Here is a 27,829-nt window from a genome sequence, read left to right as displayed (position 1 = left end):
TACAACTTTGAATTGTTGAAGGCCGTATTTCTTAGGGAAACCTGCGACCGGGAATCCATTCCTCAGTTTGCTAGTAATATCCCCAGGTTTCTGGTGGACATCCACTCTTTTTTCTTCTCACTAGCTAATTCCAAACAAGGGTCTTTTTGACTCGTCAGAATTGGCAATGTAACCTGCTCAGAGAGATGATTTAAATATAAAAAAATGTTTGCGTGTACTAGTGTCCGCGTAAGAAGTGAAACTTCTTTATGACCTTATTTTTCGAAAAATTATCTACTATATGCAACTTTACAGAAATTACTTAAATAAAGTTAAATTAGACAAAGTTTAACAAAAAGCTTTTATTATTATAGACATGAATACAAATAATGCAATTACTTCATTTTAACATTACATTATTTCAGAATTTCACTAAATGTAATAGAATTTATTTATATATTTATTAGTTTCGTTATTATATATTTTTATTAATGGCTTCAAATCAACCGTTGTAGGGACATGTAAAAGATGGCGCGTAACGGAAAAATGTGACGATAATTTTTTCCAACGTGGACAAAGAAATTTCACTTAAAAAATCAATAAGATCATTATCACCAGAGTCTTACCATCTCCATAGACATTAATAAGCCAGTGGCGCAACTGCCTTGACCCTTGTTACCGCAATTACTATTTCATAGACAAGTGAACCAGCCTTTTGTCTGACATGTGTTTTGGGGCGGTCACCTCGCGATGTTTCTGTTCACTATACGAGCATCTGATGCATGGAATGTTCAGCCGGAGATCAAACCTATGTCTGAAGGAATCAGAGTCACGCGCTCAAGACACTAGGTTAACACTGCTCGTATATATATTTACTATGTATTTACATCGTTGAAATATTATTTAATAAATAAATCGTATACAGTGACAATCTAATAGTGATTTTTCTTAAATTACCTACCTGCATTTTAACTGTGACGATAATATAAATATTTATTTAATGTTTTCTTCTTTTCGCAATAATTTCCAATTAATTTAACGTCCCTGAAATAATATCATCATTAGCAATAATAATACATGAATATTTGAATTTGAATTTGACACATAATCAATTACATTAGAACATAAGCAATATAGCAATGGAAAACCTAAACAACCAACCACAAAAAAAACAATAATAATAATAACTAAAACTAAAACTAAAAAATAAGAGTAATAAACAAAATGAAAACTTAAACTACATTAATATATGTATCTTGTCTAGTGAAAGGCATACTTTGGTAGCTACAGTAGGGCCAGTGAATTGTGGCACTCTGTAGGTCAAGGCCTCACACACCCCAAACGATCGAAGGCAAGATAATTGCAGGCAGATTATGTAATGCGAAGTAATGCGGAGTTTAACAAAGTAAAGTTTGTCTATCGCGATACAATTTGACTATAACTATATCTTTATTTATTTAATTAAAATATTTCACTTTAATATTCTAAAATTTTCTTTCAAAAAAATTCAAAATTCAAAAATCATTTATTCATGTATGTACACTTTTGAACGTCAGAAAAGAAATATATATTAAATGCTTCTAATTTTACATTTACTGCCAGTTCTCAAATCAAGGGCGTAGAACGGAAGAGAAGAACTGGCAATAAACTCTGTCCTTTCTTTGTAATCCTAGAGTTACTCGAACTAAAAGTCTTCTATACGTACCTACGGCTCGCTTATCTGCTATTTTTCCGCCTGAACCCAATAATTAATCCACAATATCAGTCTGAAAACAATTTCAGATCAGACCGTGATAGTCGATCGATCTCCTATCTGCATCCCAATAACAATCCATTTTTGGCGACGGATAGAATGCAATCTCTTCGCTCTTTACACTCATATTTGATAATCAATATAAAGTAAATAAAACCGTACAAATAATAAATACACCGATATATCCTACCACAGATAGCTTGTATCGACAGATGACTTTTACAATCCGTAGATTGGTTATTGGCACACTTTTATCAATATTTGGATTAAGATGTCTATCTCAGATGGTCAAACATGGATTGAGATAGGTTACTAAGTTTGCGTGTTAATCGTCCAGTGAATAGGGTATCTCACTCTTACAACTTTATTTATGTATTTTTTTTATAGAACAGGGGGCAAACGGGCAAATGCAACATAATCTAACATTGATGAAAATATTGATGTGTTTTACAAGTCTACCAACATACCGTTACTTTGTTTTGCAGACTCTTTGTCTGGTTTAAGTTTTCATTTTGTTAGTTATTATTATTATTTTGTTTTATTTATTTTTGTTTATTTTTTTGTTGTTTGTTAGTTTCTTTCATGGGTAATATGCATTCAATATTTGGCTATATTTTTAATGTCTGTATCGAAATAAATAAAACAAAGTCGTATTTATTACACTACATAAAACTCAATATTCGTAATCTCTTTTTTGGTGGATTCTTCTCCATTACAAATTACTATTTGGAATATATATTACTTATATACTCATAAGTAATAAAATAGATAGACAGATATTTGCTATCGTTAATTTCTTTTAAAATCCCTCCTTATGCAAGACCTCCTTATGACAAGATACACAAAATTTTTTCGTGTGCCTCGAACGAAGTCGAATTACCTGCATAATTCGCCAATGTTTCGGGTCAGATGTTTAGAAGTCGGGAAGACTCTAATTTTGTTTAAGTAGTAATTTTAAATTCTAAGTATTTTTTTTTTGTTTTAAATGTTAAATTTCGGTTTAGTTTACTTTTGTTTTTTAAATGTATATTTAGGTACTTGCTTGTTTTCTGTTTTATATAATATATTGTTTATCTATGTAATCGTTTTTGGCTTTCTGTATTGTCTTATAAAATATGTATAAGTATAATTAAATAAATAAAATATCGCATAAGTTATCGAATAAATAAATTATTATTTTTCAAATACAAACAGCATGTGGTACCTTTTGACAAAACATTTCTGTATTTGCTAAAATAGTTGTATTTTTGTTAAATAAAATCCTAAATCAATTTTAACTAAACTTGACACAATATTATCAGACTCCTAGGCGGAACTAAGTTCACCCGATTGTATATAATTTTTGTTAGCTGTGATTACGTAATGAATAACGCAGACATTGCGTCTCTTTACGTTTTCTACAAAGTGTACTTTGGTCGAGTGTTCTGAAGAATTAATAATAATAGCCTTTATTATCGGACATTTCGGCGTATTCTTTATTTTTATTTTTCGTAGATTGATTCCTTCTTCCATTTCTGCTTGTCCGCTTGCCAGGTGGCAAAAGGCCTCCTCCAATCTACTCCATTCTGGCCTTTCTAAGGCCACTCTACCCCATGTTGTTCCCGCGACTTGTCTAATGTCGTCGTCCCATCTTTTTTAATTCTGAAGTATTGCTTTGGTTAATTTCTCCTGCCTCGTTTAATCACAATAAGTATCAACTTATGGTGATCAACTACGCACAGCCGGGGATCGAACCTACGACCTCAGGTATGAGAGTTGCACTGAAGCCACTAGGCCAACACTGCTCTGTGATATAATAAAATAAAAATACAGTTTGTTGTACTCGATAACTTTTATTACCCAAAAGCAAATCCACTATTATAACAGTACACGTCAAGGCAAAATACAAAATATAAAACTAGGATCCTTCAAGAAAAATGCGTACCAATTCTTAAAAGGCCGGCAACTCACTTGCGAGCTTACTGGCTTTGAGATTGTCCATGGGCGGCGGTATCAGTTAACATCAGGTGAGCCTTCTGCCTGTTTGCCTCCTACATTAAAAAAATACATACATATTACTTAATTATCCAGTGCAGCTTGCTATTACATATACAAATACTAAACAGATACTCCTGACATTTATAACATATTAACACATTTCACAGTCCAATCTGACAATCAATATCTGACAAATATTTCTTTAAAGCACAACCAATGGTTCGAATTTAATAATTATTTTGTCGGATACATTTATCGTGAAAGCCTTCAGGCTATCATGATACCAGTAATGGAGCAGTCAGTAATACTGTAAAATCGGGATAATTTTTTTGAGAGATTCCATTGGGTAACTGCATATTTATTTTGTAAGCCAACTGAAATTATAACAATTACAATTATACTTAAGATATACATACAAATAGGTTCCGTTTTCGAAAAGAAATATAAAAATGTGTGAAAACTACATCATTGCAGGTGATATTTTTAATATTAATTTTATAAATATTCCGCGATACATTAAACAGTGGTTCTTGTACTTAAAATGTTCTAATAAGTATTAGACATATATTTGTCATCTATTTCTATCTATCTATTAATGATTAAGTATCTAAGCAGTTATCATAGTAGTAAATCGCATTACTCTATTATGTACATAAGTCGTGTAAAACTGCGGGACAGAGTATGCTATTTATATATGTTATATGTTCATGTAATTACAGTAAACGTGTTGTGAATTGCACATAGCAACATATATATACAACTCTAAAAGTTTAAATGCTAATTAAAGATTGAATTTGGTGCCTGGTAGATAGTGCTTCCCTCAATAAGTATTGCAATACACTAAGGAAAGCGAAAGGTACACTGACAAAGATTTTAAAAAAAAGTTCTATTTATTAATTTTTGTAGCATATGTTTTATACACGTTTTTAAATTCTTTATAAACTCAACACAATATACATGAATATCTTAACTAACTTTCCTTAAATTATTGACTCCATACGAGTCGAAATTTCACCCTAAATGTAACAAAAGCATGCCAATGCCTCTCAGTTGAAATTCGGTGTGAGGTCACGCCGGCGTTCGACATTGGGCGCCATGTAGGCGCGGTGCAGACGACGCGCGCAGATATGCGTGCGCCGCCTCGATCGAGTTCCTTTGCCAGCAACCACGCTGCGGTCCCAGCCGCCACACTGCCATCGTACACACCGTTCCTGGGGCTACAACGTTTGCGAACGCCGCGATTTTATAAACGAGCTATTAGTGCGATGTCGACACCCCTAATCGATAGATCGTAAACTGTTATTTCAGATTTTGTTGCGCGTTTTCCCCACGAAGGGTATCGGTTGCCCGTGCATTGGTGCCGTCCTGTGCTTAGTTAATAGTGATAAGTGTACAGAGGTTTTTTACGTTTTGTTGCGCGCTTCGGCAATACGCTGGTTTGACCTAATTTTTGTATTCTTTTGCTATTTTTGTGATAAAACGCGATCCATGCTTGGAGTTATGACTACCATGGTATGGTTTCCTTTGTCTACGTATATGTAGTTATATAGTCGAATATAGAGCTCATGAATTTCTGTTTGACAAAGAATATACGGATTTTCTTAAAGAAAATATCATTACGAAAGAAAAACGAAAAACACAATGACAGCTCTTACTTTAAAACAATGTCAACAAGAGTTGAGCTGAAACAAAGACACTTTACATCAAGACCTGTATAATCTGTCGCTAGATAGGAAACACGCTTTGTCTAACTATTTAATAGTTTTAGATTAATTCTGTAGTTTTAGCTAGAATAACTCATTACTTAACTGAAATGTACTGTATTACGTAAACATCTCAAGAATTACGTAATTTTGCGTAGTGAAGTTCTACTCCAGTTCAAGTACATCCTTTCGCACTAGAACTCAGTTGAGCTTTCAGAAATGTTGTGTTGCCGTGTTTTTTTATAATCTCAATGCGTAGTGTATCAAGTAGTGAATACATCGTATGATTTTCAAAGCCAGTTACTTTTTTGCTTTCTCATTTAGACATAATAGATTTGAACCAATGAGATAACACGTTTGTAAATACAAAACTGTTTCTAGGGAAAAACGTTAGGAATGCAGTTTAAATTTCTAAAGTAAAAAGCCTAAACCTAAACCTGAAATAGGCCGTCTACCCGTTGACATAGTGTTGAATAAGCCCCGGCCTCGTTTCTCCCTTTCAACCTCTCCATGCTTACATCGCATTATGGCTCTAGGCACAATAATCACCTTCAACTATTAATTTTTCTATCCTTAGTTACCTGTTGAACTTCCAACCTGACTAGTTCTTGCACGCAAGGCTTTGACATCGTTCTCCATAAAACCATACCATAGTACATAAAGATTACTATTAACGAAGCGAGACCGCACCGGAATCAGACGCACGAGTTTCGTGAATCGCGCCTCTATGCAAAACACGGCCATCGCCCTGCTGGAGTCGGCCTCGGCGTTCGAGAGGGCAGTGCTGGAATGTGAGCACCTGGAGGCGTCCGAGCACGGCGGGTTCCGGTGAGAGCGTTGGCGCGCCATGGAGGATCGACCGCCGGACGTGCCGCTGATTGTGACGCCGCCGTGCGCGGCATCGGCGGCGGCGCTAACCTCCCGGCGCGCCGCGTCCGTGCGAAGTTCCCGCGACGAACCGCCGCCGTCCACATGGCGTTCCTCGGTGCGTGTGCGCGACACCAGTTTCCGCGGCTCCCGCAAGAGCGTCGTACGCCTCGAACCGCCCTGTAATGGCCTCAACGGGTTGCCCGCCATCGGCAAGGAGGTAACTCCCGATTTTCGTGAATTTTTGTTCGGACGAGCGCGAAATTTTGCTTATGTCTGTGTTGTTGATTTCGCTTCCGCGCTCCCCTCCTAGCCGACCACGATGGGCTTCAGTTTAGGCCAGGTTTAAATTGCGTTTCAGGCAAGGATAATTTATTAGACGTTGATGCGATTATTTGTAAACGACCGCAAGCCGGCAAGGCATCGAGGTCGTACGACAATCAGATTGATAATGCAAATAGTATAGGACATTGTCGACACATGTAGACAATCACAGACTGGCATAGCATGAATAGAAAGAGATGAATATAGTAAAATAATTTCGTATTTTAAAGTTGCAGGAGTGTCGTTAAGTGGTAAACAAGAGCATGAAATCATCAGGTGCGTGTTGCGCATGAGTTGACGAAATGTTTTCATGAGGACACCGATTATTTGACACTGCAAAGTAGTTTGTATAGTCGAAGACTGCGTAGAACGTAAAACACAAATTTTCTGATGAAAATTTTTGTTGGCGTAGCATGGGTTAAATAATGTATATAAAGCATGAGTCAAAAGTTCATTTATCGCGTAGACAATAAGTTAGGTATTGTAGATTGCATTCAGACCTTTATATTCAATTCAGCTTACAAGAGTGCGGTAAGTAGACTCTAGCGCACTAGACAGTTTTAAGTTTAGAAAAATTGAAATCGGTAATTAACGATAGTTTTTTAACATTTTTAAAACTAAACAATAAACTTTTTGGTCCCTCAACATGCTAACCTATCAATTAACCTTGAATAACATCGTATACACCGTAAGAAGTCCAGTACCGCAAGAACCCATCTTTGATCACTGTACTTCGTATGTAATATGATGAATTGTCTGCAGGTGCTATCTCTTGGTGCAACGGGTGGCCACAAGGGGACGACTACACCTTCCCACCCCTGCACAATCCTCCACCATTCTCCTTATAAGGTATGTAATATTTGGAGTACCCTTGGGCCATTGTAATAATAAATGCTGGGTCAATACCTAATTGAAGATTTATGTTGGCAGTACGGGTGAGCCAAATGCTGGTGGTTTCTTAGACGAATGAGTATCACAATACAGCGAAAAAATGCATGCTTTAAAGACACTGACAGGAAGCAAATTTCATTAGTATTGTCTTTTATTAACTTTTACACATTTAAAGAAAAACACTTTTTTAACGGATTGAAGTTATGTATTATTGTATATATCTTAACATAATTAAATAAAATAAAAAATCCCCAACTCCACGTAAGTGGGAGTTCAGAAGATTATTTACTTTTTATAAGTAACAAAAACCTTAAAAGTGTGTTTTATAACTTTGCTTTAGATTTCTTTATTTAACTGCGCATTCATAATTTGCAATAGCAAGTTATCTCTCGTTTCATCACAGCGTAATTACAATTTGACGGAAAGAGACGAGAGAGTTTGTTCAAATAAACTGCTTTTGTTAGTATATCAGAGTTTTACACTTCAGCCATAGTCTTAAAAACACATCTCATTAAAGAAAACTATTCATAATAACCATTATCATGGCTTCAAGTTTTTTTAATTTTATTTTTTAATTTGTATATTTTTTTTTAATTGTATGCATATATGGTATACCATATTACCCACTGGTTATGATATGTAATCCGTCCGTCATAATTATTCTTGTTTGGGAGATAACAGAATCTTGGCAAAGTACGTAGATAGAAGCTAGTAAAATATACATTATGTTGACTCGAATGGTCCGTATATTTCTTTCGTGGATGACCTATTTAACATGAATATTGAACTAAAAACTTGGCCAAAGCATGAATAAAAAATATTTGTCGCAACATTTTCAACACGCAACACGCCATTTCCATAACAATTACAAAGGCTTGTTGTTTAATGATTTCATGGAAATGAGAAAATACGTTTGCAGTATTGATACGTGTTCAATTAGGAATCAACTAATATAGAAACTAGAAATATTACTAAAATATTTTCCATCATAATTTTGAAACAGTTCGACTACGGTCCTTCCAGAATAGTGTATTAATGTTAAAAGGCCGGTAACGCAGTTGCGAGCCTTCTGTTATGTCCATGGACATCTAACATCAGATGAGACAAAGAAAAATTTAAAAAAAATGTAACTTTTGAGTCTAGACATGGGAACTCCGCAGATTCTAATAGATCCACCTAATGTCTAGGCAATAAAATTAAACCTGGACTAGAACTCTTCGCTTTCTCTCAGCAGAGCATACCTCTATGATGAAAATCGACACTATTGTGTGTTCTACCAGAACTCCATTTTTTTTTTACAGACAACTTTACAGACATGAATGTTGCGGCGTCGTTGGTATTTATGTAAGAAACAAACAGTGTGCTGTATCTACCACTCTTTGTAATTAACTGTCCTCCGGCGACGACCAAAATAATTCAAAATATTAAATACAATATTATCTTGTTTCAGGCCGCTTGGGATTGGTTGATACTAATATTAGTGATATATACAGCAATATTCACACCATACGTGGCAGCATTTCAACTAAACGAGCCTGACTTCGACAAGCGTTCTCGGGGTTTTGGCCAGGACCCTATTGTTATTATTGATATGATAGGTAAATATACTTAGTATTGTTCGTGTTAAGACGTTAATATTGGTACTAGGTACTCCGTAACTCTCAATGAAGTGGGCGACTTGTATGATGAGTACCAAAGTGGCGGAGATTTTATTGCCTGTTTTCTCTTCCGTTTTACGCCCTTTATTTGAGAACCTTGAAAGAATTTGGCAATTAATGTAAAACTAGAAGCGTTTAATATATATTTCTTTTTTGATGTTCATAAGTGTACAATGTGTTAAATGATTTTGAATTGAATATTTCCGAAATAAACAATGCATTCGTTAAATGGCTAATGAATGGTAATTTTATAATAACGGTGGTCAATTTAAAAAATGATTTAGTACTCATAAGTTATGAATAAACAAAATTGTCACTTGCAATATGCTGAAATCTTGGATGGCTGCGAAATATCAATACTTAATATAAAACATACAGAACACACAAATTTTAAAGAAATAATGCTAAATAAGATAACATTCCTAAATTTATAATCAAATACAAAATTTAATAACTGAAATAAATACTACCTCTGACAAGAATAGGAGAATTGACCAAAGAAACTATATTAAATGCCAAAATACCATGGAAAACAAAATATTTTTATTATATAATAGCAAAATCACGACAATGCCTATATCAAATATCAAGAACTAATAAAGCTCTCTCTCATTACAGTCGATGTGACCTTCATCATTGACATCCTGATAAATTTCCGCACCACCTACGTGAATGTTGCTGACGAGGTCGAATCTGATCCAGCCAAGATCGCCATGCACTACCTACGTGGCTGGTTCCTCATCGACCTAGTCGCTGCAATTCCATTCGACCTTCTACTCTTCGGCACCGACACCGACGAAGTGAGCAAACCAATCCATCCGTTCATATCACACACAACTCGTAGTCAAGAACATGCCTGACTCTTAGACCTGCTTCCAGGTTATCAATTGTCCGAATTCATTTTTGTTAAACCAGGAGTAGGACATACATTTCGGACAAATGAAGCTCTGGATAATAGCCCTACACTCGTAGCGGAATGCATATAACACTTAAATTCTAACACTAATTTACCATTCACCAAATATGCCCAATTAAATCATTCTTTTTTTAAACTGACTCCCATGTATAAATTTCTTTTTATTTTCGGTGAAGGGCCCAAGGTGGGTGCGTACTGAATTTGTATTACCATTTCTTGTTACAGCAGGGGCTGGAAAGTGATGAGGTATAGCATCTTTGTGAAGTATTTTTATGTTGCTGCCACTTTACATTTTAGTTAATAAATTTCTAATAGCCATAACTAAACCACCAATGAATGCGTTAATGGAAGAATGGGACGCTTCCAAAGCAAAAACGTATGTTTTAAATTTCACACTGCGCTCTAACGCTCACTCGCAATTCACGAGCTTATCCACAAAGGAATAACATAGGAATGTGGTACCCGTATGATATAGTGTAGAAGCTTACAGATTGAGAGATTGAACGATCTTAATGAAAAGACTGGTCGTTTTTCAGGACTGTCTTTAACGCAACTAATCAAGGTGACCTTTGGTCATAACATCTTCATAAGCATGATATTGTATATACGAACTGAGCAGTTGAGAATATTAGCCAAGTATTTGAGAACTGATAGACAAAACGCTTTGGTATGCAACGAAATTTTGGTAGTTAACGCAAATACTCCTAAAGCATTTCATAGTAAAGTGCGTAACACGAAATGCACAAAGCTTGGTAGCGAATACTCACACTTCCCAGACGAATATTTTGTACAAATCAAAAGTTGCAATCACAACATGACAAGCACGAGATTTCAAAACATTATAGCACCCACCTTACATATAAAACAATTTAAACCATTTATAATTAATTTTACTTAAAATTTGTTTGTCGAGTTTTATCTTTAAATTCTATTTAAAACTTGAAATGTGTTAAAAATTAATTCATCTAGATAGTGAAAATTGTTATTCTAAAACTCTCAATAACTGCCAATTATTTTATAAAATAAATGTTATTTATGTTCTTATCTGTTTTTTAATTTAAAAAATGCTAAACAGAGATTTAGTAAGTATTATTTTTCAATATTTTCGTTACACAGTAGTTATAAAGACATTCTAAGGTAGTCCCGCTAGAACTCCAACGATAATTCGCTGAGGTAGGCCCACATAACATGCATTCGTAAATCTAGATAGTAGGTAAAACTAAAATCCCGCACTGCTGAATCGTAGTAAGAAGTTAATTGAAAAGTATATAGTTTAGACAGAGGTATACCACTTGATCTAATGTTAAACTACGAATGCACTGCATATCAGGAATCGCTTAGTTTATAAACAGTATGGCTGATGATGAAAGTAGTAAGATTTCGCTTGAAGTCTCGCTAGGCCGTTGCAGCTGAATAGTTATGCGAACAATGCTTGAGTTCGTGCTTGCTTGTATTCGAGAAGCTTCTTAAATGCTTTTTTGGTTTTGCAGACAACTACCCTCATTGGTTTACTAAAAACAGCGCGACTGTTGCGTTTAGTGCGAGTTGCAAGGAAAATTGATAGATATTCTGAATATGGCACCGCCGTCCTTCTCCTTCTTATGGCCACCTTTGTACTTATTGCGCACTGGCTGGCCTGTTTATGGTAAGTACGAGATACATGCGCTAATTCTGATGTACAACTCTCCCAAAAAACTAGGCAGAAAGAGTTCCTATCGTAAAAAAAACTCTGTCTGATAATAGGATCGATAATTCTAGTGTCGTTTTTTTGTCGGAAAATATGATTAAAACTATAACAGTTTAATTGTCACCGTTTACTTGACAACAGTTTAGTAGCATCCTTAACAATTGTTTAATACAGTTATTTTGTTTTAATTAATAAAGGTCTTAGTTTTAAGTAAAGAAACATGTAAAAGACTTTTAATATTATATTTCACAATGATTTGAGTATCAACTAACAAAATTAATCTTTTGGAATCAAGTCGATTAGCTCCGATTTGTACATCAGAATTAGCTATTTTTTTGGGTACTTTATAAATAGTAGCTACCCTCACTAATGTTTCTTTTAGGTATGCCATCGGAAGTTGGGAAAGACCTCAGCTACACGCTCCAATCGGCTGGCTGGATGCTCTAGCCAATGATGTTCAAGCATCCTACGATAATTCCACTGGACCCTCTATGAGGTATATCAATTTATATCTAGAACAACAAAAAAATACTAACGATTTCTATTTCGGATATATTCTGGGCCATCCTACGAAAGAATTTGAGTTATTTACTTTTAAAATATTATCTCGTAATTATTTTAATAAATAAATTCAGTGGCAGAACAAGTTTCTTCTTTTTGTCTGGTCGTCAGATTTGTGTATCTGTTTCACGATCTTTCGATGTCGTCAACTATTATATACAGCTATTATATACAACTATTATCTTAATATATATATTTCTTGTGTGCGTGTGTATGTGACTGAACTCCTCCTAAACGACTGGACCGATTTAGACGAAATTTTTTGTGTGTGTTCAAGGGGATCTGGGAATGGTTTAGATTCACAATTTTGTCCGCTGGACAATGTTTTTTTAATTAATTTTAAATTTATTAGTTGTTGTTGATTTTGGAATGTTTTACATTGGATCCGACAGACGGCGCTACCATCGCAGTGTCAAATTTTAAATAATATTCGAATTTTAATTTTAGTCTGTCCCGAAATTTAAAAAAAGTTTTGTTATCATTGTGTTATATCGTGTGTGACCATGTGCTGGATCGTTAGATATTGTATTTGTATTTTTAATAAGCCAATTTTCATCAAAATGGCTTATTAAAAATTGAAATTTTGAAATTAAAGACTTGTAGACAGGACAACGTCTGTCGGATCCGCTAGTATATATATTATACAGTACGAGTTAAGTAGTTCAATGGAAATATTTACTGCCGCACTCTGATTCGGCAATTTGCTTGATTCAGATTGTCAACATAATATTTAGGTACGCGATAGAAGACGTCGTTTCCAATAAATTTACTAAGTACTTTCGATGTTATCTGATAATTTCAGCACAAACAATTATGCATTTTGAGTATGTTTTTCCTCACATTAGAGCAGTTTAGTGTATCAACAATAATTATTCACTTGTCATATTACCAATCCCAATCTAAAAAACCACGCCGACATTCCTAATTTGTTTTACATTCCCGTTATGATTAACGATGGTCACGGCTTTTTTGTTTCAGGTCCCGATACATTACAGCTTTATATTTCACATGCACTTCACTGACGAGCGTTGGTTTCGGGAATGTTGCCCCTAACACTGACATGGAAAAGGGTTTTACGATATTTGTCATGCTCGTCGGATGTAAGTACATACTTTAAGGATTAGTGTTATTATTTAACAAACATAAACATTTGCTAGTCAGGTCTGTGTTGATGAATTCTAGTTTGGAAGCTACTGAAATAGAAAATAAATGATAAAATATATTTTATTACAACTAAGCTTGAATATTAATCCCAATAATAAAACGCTAGTTTAAAACCAGATTCATAATTGTATATGTGTACTAACAAATTTTGTGTAATAATCAAATGCTTTTACTAACAGCACTGATGTATGCCAGTATATTTGGAAATGTTTCTGCGATAATTCAAAGACTGTATTCGGGGACCGCACGGTATCACACACAAATACTCCGAGTTCGCGAATTTATTCGTTTTCATCAGGTAATCTATACATAACAAACACACACAAACATACATACCCTCTAACACCATCAAACAAATGTGAATTAAATTAAAAAAAAATCAACGGTTCTACCTATATATTACAGATGACATTTCAACTGCTAAACTAATTTAAAAAATTAACTTGCCGATGCAATCGTGTTTCCTAATTGAAAATTCCCTTCCAATCGATATTAGACGAGCGCAATCTTTAAATGTATTTAAAAAGCTTCTTTTTGATCATTTTCTTTCTACCTCGTAATTAGTTCTGCTTATATATATTTATTTTTATAGGTTAACCTTTTTATTTGCTTTTAAATTTTTGTCTATAATTATTTTTATTTATTATTATTGCAATTTTTTCTTTGATTTTGTTTTATTATATTCAATTAGTTATAGTAACGCCTGTTTTAAGTTTTTAGTTTTTTTTTTTTTTCTTTTGTTAATTGTTTTTTTTTACTCTACCCTCCGATGGTGTTTCTTTATCGCTGTTTCTCATTAGGGTTGCCTGGAAGAAATCGCTTGTAAGCGATAAGGCCGCCCGTTTTTTTTTTTATGTGTGTTTTTTATAAGGCAATAAGGGATAAATAAATAAAATTCACTCATTTAATCATTTAATCATCTTAAAAATCGTTCCAGATTACGAACCCACTCCGCCAAAGACTGGAAGAGTATTTCCAACATGCATGGAGCTACACAAATGGTATCGACACGTCTAGCGTCCTAAAAGGTTTCCCAGAATGCCTCCAAGCTGATATTTGCTTACATTTAAATAGAAATCTGCTAGCAAGTTGTGCCGCTTTCGATGGAGCCAGTCCTGGGTGCCTAAGGTATTTAATGGAGTCTTAGAATAATTATCAAAGACAATAGAACAATGTGCCAGTGAGAATGCTTTCTTGTTTATGCTTTTGTTTGACTCCAGTGACTGAGGCCAAACAAATTAACAAATTAATTGAGTTTCTGCTGGTTTTGTTGTGTTAATGTTAAATTCTTGCTTTATCTTCTTAAATTGTGTTGATATTCTAAAGTTTATAAAGAAATAATGATGGCATATACAGGGCGTCCTAAAATTTTGAAACATGATGGGAAAGTATCTTCAAATCTTTTAATGGAGAATCACTAACTATTGAAAATAACATAAAGTCTTCTTTCAGTAAAATCCCTATCTCCGATATTTAAGGTCCCGTCATGTCCCATACAATAGGACAAACTATATAGACGAGAAATAACTTAAGCTTAGCAAGTCTATGGTTGCTAATCGTTTAGAAAATGTAATAAAATTACATCAAATTAATTTCTAAAAATCCAAGTCTCGCGCCTTAGTTTGTCTCACGTAAAAAGCTGTGAGATCCATATCTGTTTATTTATTTAGTCTCCAATAAAAGGCCTTCTGTCCTAAGTTATATCGTAATTATCTAGCCTAACAACATGTTAAAGTGATCAAATCAATGTTTTTCCCCAACACAAATGTCTCAAACTACTTACTGTTTCAACTCATATACACACTAAACATTTTTGATTTTTTTTTAATGTTAAAAATATTTTATGTTTGAAATAGGTTGACAAGGTAGGTACTAAAATCTAATTTTATATATAAAAATAATATAATAGTAAAAGTGTTTATTCATTTTAAGTAATTAAAACAAAGTCAAAATTAAAACAAAAGTAAGCATTCCTGAGTGTAAGATCTGGGAACCCTTTTAAGACTCTAACATACGCCGATGACTTTGAGGATTTGACCTCTACTACAAACAATAATTTACTAACGCCATCTAGTCTAACAAAATAGTGAATAGTCTAACAAAACTACGTGAATACGAAACCAATTATTAGCTAAATATAAAAATTTATAAATAAATATTGGTCTAGAAAAAATGGTGGCTGCCAATTATTTAACTAGTACATACATGATTTTTTTACATGTTTAATTCGTTCTGAGGTTAAAACTTTTTAATGTCAGTATTGCTAAAATACCGAAACCGAGTCATCATCATCAGCTGACGATGGACTCTGATGGTTGGTACTGGATCTCGAGGATGGTAAGCTGTAGACATACCGTCATTGAGCTCGTTGTAATCAGCTCAGCGAAACGATACTAGAAATGTGACTATATGAACCTGATGATGGACTCCGAAGGTGAGTAGTGGATCTCTAGGATGGTAAGCAGCAGACATACCGTCATTGAGCTCGTTGTAATCAGCTCAGCGAGACGATACAAGAAATGTGACTATATGAACCTGATGATGGACTCCGAAGGTGAGTAGTGGATCTCGAGGATGGTAAGCAGCAGACATACCGTCATTGAGCTCGTTCTAATCAGCTCAGCGAGACGATACAAGAAATGTGACTATATGAACCTGATGATGGACTCCGAAGGTGGGTACTAGGTCTCGAAGATGGTAAGCAGTAGACATACCGTCATTGAGCTCGTTGTAATCAGCTTAGCGAAACGATACTAGAAATGTGAGTATATGAACCTGTTGATGGACTCCGAAGGTGGGTACTCGGTCTCGAGGATGGTAAGCAGTAGACATACCGTCATTGAGCTCGTTGTAATCAGCTCAGCGAGACGATACAAGAAATGTGACTATATGAACCTGATGATGGACTCCGAAGGTGGGTACTGGGTCTCGAGGATGGTAAGCACTAGACATACCGTCATTGAGCTCCTTGTAATCAGCTCAGCGAGACGATACTAGAAATGTGACTATATGAACCTGATAATGGACTCCGAAGGTGGGTACTGGATCTCGAGGATGGTTAGCAGTAGACATACCGTCATTGAGCTCGTTGTAATCAGCTTAGCGAGACGATACTAGAAATGTGACTATATGAACTTATTAATATTTAATATTAAATAAATATTAGGTAATATTTACTATAATACCACTATATTTCTTTGAGTTTATTGAAAAAATAATCAATTTCAACGATTCGTCTTCCAGTTGAAATTTTAAATATTTTTCTTGGTTCTGAAACCTACGAGTGCAGCATGTTATATCTAAGCCCGAAAATGAAATCAGAGTCAATCAGACCCAGTACCCACCTTCGGAGTCCACCATCAGGTTCATATAACACATTTCTAGTATCGTCTCGCTGAGCTGATTACAACGAGCTCAATGACGGCATGTCTACTGCTTACCATCCTCGAGATCCGGTCCCCACCTTCGGAGACCATTATCAGGTTCATATAGTCAAATTTCTTGTATCGTCTCGCTGAGCTGATTACAACGAGCTCAATGACGGTATGTCTACTGTTTACCATCCTCGAGATCCGGTCCCCACCTTCGGAGACCATTATCAGGTTCATATAGTAAAATTTCTTGTATCGTCTCGCTGAGCTGATTACAACGAGCTCAATGACGGTATGTCTACTGTTTACCATCCTCGAGACTCAGTATCCACCTTCGGAGTCCATCATCAGGTTCATATAGTCACATTTCTAGTATCGTTTCGCTAAGCTGATTACAACGAGCTCAATGACGGTATGTCTACTGCTTACCATCCTCGAGATCCAGTACCCACCTTCGGAGTTCATCATCAGGTTCATATAGTCACATTTCTAGTATCGTCTTGCTGAGCTGATTACAACGAGCTGAATGACGGCATGTCTACTGCTTACCATCCTCGAGATCCGGTCCCCACCTTCGGAGACCATTATCAGGTTCATATAGTCAAATTTCTTGTATCGTCTCGCTGAGCTGATTACAACGAGCTCAATGACGGTATGTCTACTGTTTACCATCCTCGAGACTCAGTATCCACCTTCGGAGTCCATCATCAGGTTCATATAGTCACATTTCTAGTATCGTTTCGCTAAGCTGATTACAACGAGCTCAATGATGGTATGTCTAATGTTTATCATCCTCGAGACTCTGTACCCACCTTCGGAGTCCATCATCAGGTTCATATAGTCACATTTCTAGTATCGTCTCGCTGAGCTGATTACAACGAGCTCAATGACGGTATGTTTACTGCTTGCCATCCTCGAGACCCAGTACCCACCTTCGGAGTCCATCATCAGGTTCATTTAGTCACATTTCTAGTATCGTCTCGCTGAGCTGATTACAACGAGCTCAATGACGGTATGTCTACTGCTTACCATCCTCGAGATCCAGTACCCACTTTCAGATTCCATCAGGTATCAGGTTCAGCAACTTATTTTACTTGGTTGTACAAGTTGCACTTGAAACTTGACAACTCTAAATTTGAGTTTTGTTTGGGTAGGTACTTATATACATATACTTATAACATACAATAATTTCCGAAGTTCATGTCCTCGCCTCACTTGATATTTCTTTTTATATTTTGGCATTTCTAAAAAAATCCGCGGGTAAAAACTAAAATACGCAAATATTTAATTATTATTGGCTTCGACACACAAGCGTAGTCCTCCCGTCGCAAAGCGTTGAGGTGGACTGAAGACAAGCCGCATGCAGGGCTCGCGGGTGTGAAATTGCGGAGGGAAGCCCATTGCGCTTGAGTTTATTTACCTTTTATTACTTTCCATGCCCAGGAAACGAATTAATACAATTTTTTTTTTATCAAAATAATAATATATGCTATATCTAATAATACGTGTAAGATTAAAATAAATCGCATAAACCGTTTTGGAGCGAATTTGTAATTTATGTCTAATCTACGGTTCGATGGTAAATTTTTTTTTGGGAAATTGGTATAGCTTTTATCTTTTTTGATTTTATCAATCGATACAGTAGGCTTCAACCCACAATATATATTTTTTTCAAATGCATATGAGCGACAGTTCTTCCAACAATTTAATTTAAACTAGGGCTAGTTGACCGATTTGAGCACTGTTCAAGCCTTAAGTAAAAACACCTGTCAGGGTACCCAGCTCTTCCATAATAAACTTAATTCTAAACTTAAAATAATTACAACTTTTATTTCATTATTTGTTTTTACAACTGTTATCAACACGCCTGAGTGCATGAGTGTGTGGATGCAAATGTGTGAGTGAGTGAGTGAGTCAGTGAGTGAATGAATAAAGTGTGTAAAAACCTAGATCTCAGAAGCAGCTCTAACACTACATAGGGTGTGTTCATAAGCCAGTCCTTTAGTAATATTTTTAGACTATAGTCTGTGAGAGAATATAATGCAGCCTATTTAATTTATTATACATATAGTCTGCTTGCATATTGCGTCTGGCTACGTCGGTCCTTGCGGTTTGACCGACGACAACAACTCTATTTCTTTCTATGTATTACTTGTGAGATATATTGTTTTAATGCGATAACCAATATGAATGATTTTGTGAGAATACCAACAACACCTAGTGGCGCTACGACATTTTTAGGCTTGGATCTCATATTTGTATTTCTATATTAATCTAATAGGAAAGTATATAATCAGCCACCTGTGCCTGACACACACCGTCAACTTTTTGGGTCTAAGGCATGCTAATTTACTCACGTCTGTCACTCACCGTTAGTGCGAATTTTGCGCACATAGAAAGTCCATTAGTGTACTGCCGGTGATCTTAAGGATGCGAATCACACCTCTAAGCGCACACCCGTGACAATATGTAAAAATATTTTTTTTTTTAATTTCAGAGCATTGTCGTTGCGATTCAAGACAACGCACGCACCTCCCGGTGAGACTCTAGTTCACAGAGGGGATGTGCTGACTTCACTGTATTTCATCTCCCGAGGCTCTATTGAGATATTAAAAGACGACATTGTTATGGCTATCTTAGGTTGGTATTTTTTTTATAGAATAGGGGACAAACGGACAGGAGGCTCACCTGATGTTAAGTGATATCGCCGCCCATGGACACTCTCGATGCTAGAGGGCTCGCGAGTGCATTGCTGGCATTTTAAGAATTTTTTTTTTAGTTTCTAATTAATTGTCAGGTAATAACTTATAATCTGCATGAGGTTTATATAGAGAAAATTCACATAAATTTCTTTTTTTTTTTTCTTAGTCAGGTGAAATAACTTTGATTTACATGTAGGTAAAGATGACATCTTTGGAGAGAATCCGTGCACACACAGCACAGTAGGCCGGAGCAATTGCAGAGTGCGAGCTCTTACATACTGTGACCTGCATCGCGTGCATAGGGACGACCTCCTGGATGTTCTGGAATACTACCCCGAGTTTCGTGCCACGTTTGTCAACAATCTGGAGATTACTTTTAACATGAGAGATGTAAGTTTTTCTTCTTCTCAGAGGAGTTGTCTTTAAGGCTTTGATTGATAGAGATATTTATAATATACGGCTGGATTTTTTGCTCTCAAACAGCACATATGCTTCAAGAAGTTAAGCAGGAAATAGATACTGCTGTCTCCTATGAGCATGTTGGAATTGAGGCGGAAAAATCCTTTGGGTGGGTTGGGTTTATTATATATATATATATAACAGAAGGAACAAGACAAAACGAGAACAATAAAAACTATAACTAAGCTCAACTGAAACACATACATAATCAGTATCATCAAATTCGGGCGACGTATTTCTAAAACAAATCATTGCCTGCCGTAGACCCAAGAAGTTGAAGGCGTGTCAGGCACAAGAGGCTGATTACCTAGTTGCCTATTAGATTGACAAAGGATCATGAAACTAATACAAAAATCTGAGGTTCTGTCACCGCTGATTTATATAATATTTATTTAACATAATGCACGCTAAACTTAAAGATGCCAAGAGTTATAATTTCCTTTATAAATATTTTAATGTTGTGTTTCCTGTAGACATAGGAGTCATGTCTTTTTACTTCTTCTTCTTTCTTTCCGTGAAGCACGCTTTCTTAGAAGAAGAAGAAGTACTAAGAGTGATCCCCCTTTAGGTCTCTCACCTACAAAAATATGTGTTACAGGACGAATTGAGTGGTATAGAACCTAAAAGGCGAATGCGCTACGAGAATCCAAATGAGGCGCGGCTTCTACGAGAAGCCTACGCACGAACAACCCGACGACCACATACAGAAACCTTCGCTGATAAGGTATATTTTTATATACGAAAAATTATGTGGTTAGCGTGGACAAACCTTAAATTATTGATGATTAAATATAAAATGAATCACTTTTTATAAAATTAAAACACTTTAGAAGCCAAAAAGGTTTAGATTAGGTTTTGGATGTCATCGCTAACCATTAATTTCTTGTCGCGGTGGCGTTAATACGTAAGTACACTTTATTGACGTATATATTGTGTTTCCTAAATGAATAAATGATTTTGAATTTGAATAAATTTACAGGATTCTCAATGTAGCGACGAGGATACAGAGTCTCCACCTAGTAGGGGAATTTTGGAGTTTTCTACTGACAAAGCAGGCCAGGATGTTACCCCACTCAATTTTAACTTTAGTAAACAGAGATCGACCACGCTTAATTCGATTACAGGTACAATCTTATTAATATATTTGTTTTTCTTTACCGAACACTATTTATATTGTTGATGTCGTTTTGATTTTCGAACTTTAAGAATTGAATATTTAAAAAATCTAGCGATACGGGCCTCCTCCTGGAATTTCTATAATAATTTGTGATCGAAATTTATTTATTCCTTTATTTATTTTACAGAATAATCTATTATTTATAAATATATGAATGTATGTATTCATATAAATCATGATATATTAATAATTAAAAGTCTTTATTCATTTTAAGTACATTTTCTTTTCTAAGTGTAAGATTTGGAAACCCTTTTAAGTAAAAAATACCTGTGTCAGGCTTCCCAGCTCTTCCATAAACAAACTTAATTACTTAAAATATGTTACATTAGTAAACTAATAGTTTGTATTAATAATTTTTAGGAGTCAAATGCATTTTTTTTCAACTGTTTATTTATTAACACTTCCTTACATTACAATACAAAATTTGTATATATAATAGTTAAATGAAAAAGAGAGCAACTGGCGGCCTTATCGCTTTCTTGCGATCTCTTCCAGACAACCACTGGAAGGTTTTATATTGGTTTACGTTAGGCCTTATACCAGTTAGTCCATTTATTAGCCGCGGTAGCAAAAACTCAGCGTTCTCTCGTCATAGACTATCTATGTACAGAGCCGAACCTATTTGACTTAATGAGACCTCTCAAAATTATCTCTATGGTTAATGACATATTTTGATGTTGACTCATCTGTGGCCATACAGTTTAGAGCCGATAGTGTTTTTGAATTAAGAATATCATAAAACCAAAAAAAACCTGCTGATTCGCTTGTCTTATATTAAATAAATAATTTACTCATACCAGTGATGGCCTAGTGTAGTAAAATAATAAAGAGTAATAAAACCACTTTAATTCCTTTAAAAAATACAAATCAAATAGGTGTGTGTTTTATATTTACGCTTAGTCGTTTGTATTGTTATTTCCATTTTGTTTGATCTGTTTTTGCTTCCTCCATTTCTCCATAGCAATAATGTCGTTAGCCCAGAACTTCGAAGGTCTATCCTTTATCTATGGTTGCAATATTCATATTTTTTTGCCACTTTAACTCCATACTGGTAAAAATATACAACAAATGTGTGTTGGTTTTGTTGTTTTTGTTCTGTTGCTTTGCTGCAGTATGGACCCCGTTTGGGTAACGGCCCCGTTTGGTGAACTTTCCATGTACATCTGTTCTTAGTTTTCTCCATTAACTTCTACCCATAAACTTTAGAATTTCAGCCCATCGCTTTCGTCTTCTTCCCACGCTTCAATGTCCGGAGGCCATTCAGGGTGGCTTCAATCGTCCATTTTTTATCCGGACCTTGCAATTTATATAAATAGTGTTCGGTAATTTTATTAGTGTAGTTGCACATAGAGTAAGAATGTGCATATCTCCCAGAATACTTTTTTTCTATATTTTTATAAGAGAGTGATTTAATATTTGCGATTCGAGCACACGAAAAATGTAATGCTTTTTATAAGACAATCATAATTCATACAAGATACAAGAGACTTTTTGCAGCATGTGGAATGCTTTAACCCAAGTTTCCTGAATGATATGTGAGGATGAGGATTTTATGATCATTTTCAAGTGCTGGTACTGTTTCGAAGTATTATGTGGTCTTTAAGCTATTTTTTTTTTAATTTATGATTGTTTTTGAATAAATATCGGGATTATCTATCGGAGAACATTTTGCTAATACGCAATGAAAAGTACAATTCAATATTTCACTGTAATTTTACGACAAATCAGATCGTCGATTAGTTCATTCTAAATTCAATACACCGCAATGCTACGAGACAAATTAGTATTGGCTGATTATTTCGTTCGAAATTCAAATATACCTGCAAAGTTACGACATAATATTTTACAGTGTTGGTCGATTTGCTTATTCGAAATTCAAAATAACACCCCAATATCACGACAGAATTCTTAAAAGTATTGGTCGATTAGTTCATTCTAAATTCAAAAATACAGAACAATGCTACGAGACAATACCTTATAGTATTGGCTGATTATTTCATTCGAAATTCAAATATACCTGCAATGTTACGACAGAATATTTTACAGTGTTGGTCGATTTGCTCATTCGATATTCAAAAATACACTACATACATATATACGACAAAGTACTATTCAATATTTCAATAGAAATTGAAACTTACTATATTATGAAGCGATTTTGGGGAAAAAGTTTATTCCGTGTTAAAGAACACTTCCCAACTTTATAAATAGTTTAGTATATGAAAACGTCATGTCTTCCTCATCGTCATGCTCTGAGCGCGGCCCTTGTGTGCAGGCATGCTTGCGCACTTTAAACGGAGCTTCCCAGACCTCTACCATCATAAAACACACCAGCCGCTGCATAACAAGTACTGTAAGTATACAATCTATATAGTGCATGTTTACATTTGAAATGCTTTTAAAATTCCACGAATAATTAACATTTATACTAAAACCGCAATGCGGTTAAATGGCGGGTTTTATCGCTTTCGAAAATCAAAGCGGCATTGTGGATTTTCCTGCGAGTACCTTTTAACCAACAAATTTTATCTCTCTATCTATATCTATATTAATGCTTGCAATTATATATATAACGTGTTTCCTCGAAGCTTACGCGTATCACGGGAAAAAATCACATTGCAATCGACCTCATACTAAAACAATGAATCAAGTTCCTACTGTTAGTTTATCACCATCTTCATATTTGCAGCGCAATCTACTCCGCAAACGTACAGAGGTCGAGGTGCTGTCAGACGTCAGTCTTCTGTTGGGCCACTGAACGACACGTCTCCTTTAACATCAGCAGCTGTTGGAGAGGCAGCAGTTAGCACTCCAGCACATAGTACAACTCTCCCTGTATCCAGCCTTAGCACGAATCCCAGCTCCTATTACACAAATGCATCTCCTAGCCCGCCAACACCGGCTCCCGTCCATGTATCCTGTGATGATATTCTGGCACCATCTGCTCAATCCGTTGGAAGAACTCCTTCGTCCCGGTCAGCGCCGCACTCCGCTATCAACTTGCATATGACTGGACGACCGACGGCGCTTCTATTTAATGGAGAAAAGGCGCAAAATGGACAGGTACATATAGTAGCTAAAATCCAATTCATTGGTTATATTGAAACGTTAGATTAAGTAGTTTCTAGAAGACACCGTTCCACAACTGCGCGTTTTTCTAGGCAGTTTTTGCCGCGCACCACCACTCTGTGGAACCAGCTGCCAACTGAAGTATTTCCGAACCAATTCGACTTAGGGTCCTTCAAGAAAAGAGCGTACCAATTCTTAAAAGGCCGGCAACGCACTCGCGAGCCCTCTGGCATTGAGGGTGTCCATGCCTTCTGCCTCCTGCCCATTTGCCCCCTGTTCTATAAAATAAAAAAAAATAAAAAAAAGACAAAGGAGTAAAAAAAAGTTAAGGAGAAAAACACTGTTTTGAAATTTTGTATTCATACTATAGATTTTACTAGTTTAGAGGTCATAAAATTCCAGGATACGGTATCCCCGCAGTACCAAAACGTTGGGTCTGGAGCGACGGCTGCCTCTGTCACAACCATCCTAACCAGGCTGGAGGAGCTAAGCCGTAGGGTTGCTATGTTGGAGAATGGATTAACAGCTGATGTGCGAAGGATCCTTCAGCTACTCCAAGCCCGAGAACTGCCTCACCACAATTCGGCACCAGCTCACACTCCGTCACAGCCTCTGCCCAAAGCCTCGCTTTCGGTCCCACAGAATCATGACGTACGTATTGTAACGGTCGAATTTCTATTTTATTTTGCGCCATCTAAATGTCACTCTTATAATTCAGTATATATTACCCTTGCTTTGTTCTCTTTGTTTACGAATTGATTTATTAATTTCGTAATCAACTGCAAAAAAAAAGCCAAAAATGGAATACATAATAATTACAAAATGGTTCAAACATTTACAAAAGGGAAATACAGTAGAAATTATTCAATACATATAACTTATACCTAACATGGCTGTGTGTGTGATGGTACAAAAGTGAGGGTAGGTATGTATGTGGGGTATGCTGAATATGCAGGTGTTTTTGCGCTGATGGATATTCTTAATACTCCTTTTAACCATATTCCACGATTGCTTAAACAAGTCAAGGTTTAAATATTGGTTGTTGTATCCCCGGGCTACGTGGAACAAAGGGTTAACAATTAGCTTAATATATTCATTCCTGCAATCTCGTCGGTCCATTGCTCTTTTGATCTGCATCTGTTGACCTTTCCGGCCAGTTACCGTTTCTGACCATCTTTAAAACTAAAATGATAAGGACAAAAAAAATAGGATGGAAGAAGTTGAACGTTGACGGGGGCCGCATAATAAAATTGTATAAATATTCCTTTTTGTATATTATATGTAAATAAGATGTGGATAATTAAAGGCTTAATATTCTTTAGATTCTTCGAAGTAAATCTTCCATCATGTATTAAACGAAATAAATATATTTTTTGCCAGAAACCCTTCCCACAGATAGCAAGTATGCTCTGTTGGTAGTTGATTTTTACCAGTCTGGTTTGGCAACTCACATGTCGGAATTTTCAAACAATTCCTTTACAAAGATGTAATGTAGTCAGTTAGGTCAATGGTTTTTTTTTATATTATTTATTTAATTAATTAATAATACTTATACATATCATTATACAAAACACTAAGACAATACAGAGAGCCAAAACAGTATAGATTATGAAACATTGATATGTTAAATTGATTCTGAATTTAAATTTACTACCAGTACTCAAGTCAAGGGCGTAGGTAAGCAAAAACTGGGAAGAATCCTGTAAACGTATTAATTTTCAAGAAATCATTTCAGAATCAATGGGAATGGAGCTGGAATGGAGATCGCAGCAGCCGCGTCCGCAGCGAACGGGCCGAGCGCACACCTGGAGTCCAACGCTCCGCCTCCGAACCGCACGCACCGGTGCCGCCCGCCCTTCCCCCGCCCCCGCATTCCCACTCCTTTTACAGGTAAGACCGACCCGTATCAATCAATCAATCGATCAAAATTTATTTATTCAGTTTAGATGCGACTTAAGGCATGCTTATGAATGTCAAAAACATTTACAAAATTCGCGAAAGAGCAAAACTACGCCATCCGTTCGCAAGACTACCAGGAGGTCTTGTTCTGAGAAGAACGGGCGTAGATTAACGATAATTGAGAAAATTTAAGTGTCTTGCTTAATTGTTTTTTGCTGTGTTCGAAATATTTTTACTAATTCGACATACTTTTTTGCTTTTAATAAATAAAAAAAATAAGAAAGAAAGAACTTTATTATTTCAAAAATTAATATTTATTAGCCTACTACTAATTAAAATATATTATTAAAAGGAGTCCCTTTAGGCAAGGTTCCGAAGATACTGGCAACCGAGGTAGCTGCCAGCTCTTCGTTTTCCTGTGATGTCGACTGACCTTTTTGATATTTCCCTAAAAAGCCTTATCGCGCTAGGACCCCATGGACCAAGGGTCTCGACACCGAATGGGACAAAATCATATTCAGAGCCTAGACCCCTGTATTTGCGGCTTTAGCTTTTTTAGCCACACCAGCTCTGTTGTTGGTTCCATGAAGATGGGAAGGGGCCAGTGTGTCTGAACAGGTGGCATCCCATACCAGCACCCGGATCCATGGAATCAAACTCATACCGTCCCATCGTTTCTTGCAATTCCAGACACCTCAAAAATTACTTGTCTTTTTTTTGACATACAATATAATTAATATATATTTTTTTTATCTTCAACAGGTAGTGTGAGGCAGGCGAGACGAGCGCTTCTCGCTTCCGGCCATCGACGCGCTCGCTCGCTGAATCCGTGTCGTGCGGATCACTGGCGGGCGTTGCTGCCGAGCCGCCCGCCACGCCCAACACCCGCCCGGCCTCACGACCGCGGTTCCACTTCTGCCGGCACATCACCAGCGCCCGCGACGACGCATGGACCTTCCTCTAACGATGGACCAATTTTGTACTCACTATGTGCGCTCGTCCTCACGATCAAGTGATTCTTTTTCCTTTATGGGCATGGATGGTCGATTTGTGTTATTAGGAATTTCAAGCGCATGCGCATGGTTAAAATGAAACTGTACACAACTTTTACGATAGGATTCATAGTCGAGATTTGGCATTTTAAAACAAAACCTAAAATAAAATGTGTCTATGGAATATAAGATACAGGTATCACTTATTCTACGTCATTAAATTTGAATTCAGACATTCCATTCCTTATCCGCAAAGGGAGCGTTCAAGTATGACGTAACGTATTTGGAGGGGGGGTGGGTGTCGTTTAAAACGTTACGATGCAGGGCGGGGTTTGAATTATGCGTTATTGTTAATATTATTTTCGACTTTCCGATACTTTACACCACATAATTGGCAAACTAAATGAAACGTTTTACTATTGGGTACAGAAAAATGGGAGGGGGGGTTGGGTCACATTGTGTAACGTAATACTTTAACGCTCCCAAAGAAGACAGAGAGTGTAGGCCGAGAGGATAAGCCAGCGTAATAAACCCTCGGTACTCTTTTAAAATATAAAATCATCACACACATAGTCATAGTAAACATTACTTATTTTAAAACAAATATCGCAAATTATTTGTCAAAAACGTTAATCAAAATGTCGACTCTAAATCTTGTCAATAGAGATTGTCTTCTACTC

General features: G+C 36.0%; 1 protein-coding gene across 2 annotated transcripts in view; it reads left to right on the top strand.

Moving 5' to 3' along the window:
• The window catches only part of LOC111002309 (potassium voltage-gated channel unc-103), a 41,695-nt gene extending 14,130 nt beyond the window's left edge, over positions 1-27,565 (top strand). The window contains exons 2-18 of one of the 2 annotated variants that reach the window (XM_045633474.1): positions 7,366-7,452; positions 8,945-9,092; positions 9,771-9,952; positions 11,559-11,713; positions 12,138-12,251; positions 13,295-13,416; positions 13,660-13,778; positions 14,418-14,608; positions 19,349-19,491; positions 19,750-19,943; positions 20,611-20,736; positions 20,992-21,136; positions 23,465-23,542; positions 23,879-24,252; positions 24,661-24,909; positions 25,994-26,148; positions 26,920-27,565. In XM_045633474.1, coding sequence (XP_045489430.1) covers positions 7,366-7,452; positions 8,945-9,092; positions 9,771-9,952; positions 11,559-11,713; positions 12,138-12,251; positions 13,295-13,416; positions 13,660-13,778; positions 14,418-14,608; positions 19,349-19,491; positions 19,750-19,943; positions 20,611-20,736; positions 20,992-21,136; positions 23,465-23,542; positions 23,879-24,252; positions 24,661-24,909; positions 25,994-26,148; positions 26,920-26,923 — 2,586 coding nt within the window. In that variant the 3' untranslated portion in view covers positions 26,924-27,565. The remainder of the gene's footprint in view (positions 1-7,365; positions 7,453-8,944; positions 9,093-9,770; positions 9,953-11,558; positions 11,714-12,137; positions 12,252-13,294; positions 13,417-13,659; positions 13,779-14,417; positions 14,609-19,348; positions 19,492-19,749; positions 19,944-20,610; positions 20,737-20,991; positions 21,137-23,464; positions 23,543-23,878; positions 24,253-24,660; positions 24,910-25,993; positions 26,149-26,919) is intronic. The other variant, XM_045633475.1, reaches the window with a different exon arrangement.
• The last annotated feature ends 264 nt before the right edge of the window (positions 27,566-27,829 follow it).

Source organism: Pieris rapae, chromosome 23 (assembly GCF_905147795.1).
Source record: "Pieris rapae chromosome 23, ilPieRapa1.1, whole genome shotgun sequence".
Lineage (NCBI taxonomy): Eukaryota > Metazoa > Arthropoda > Insecta > Lepidoptera > Pieridae > Pieris > Pieris rapae.
This window is presented reverse-complemented; position numbering and strand designations above follow the sequence as displayed.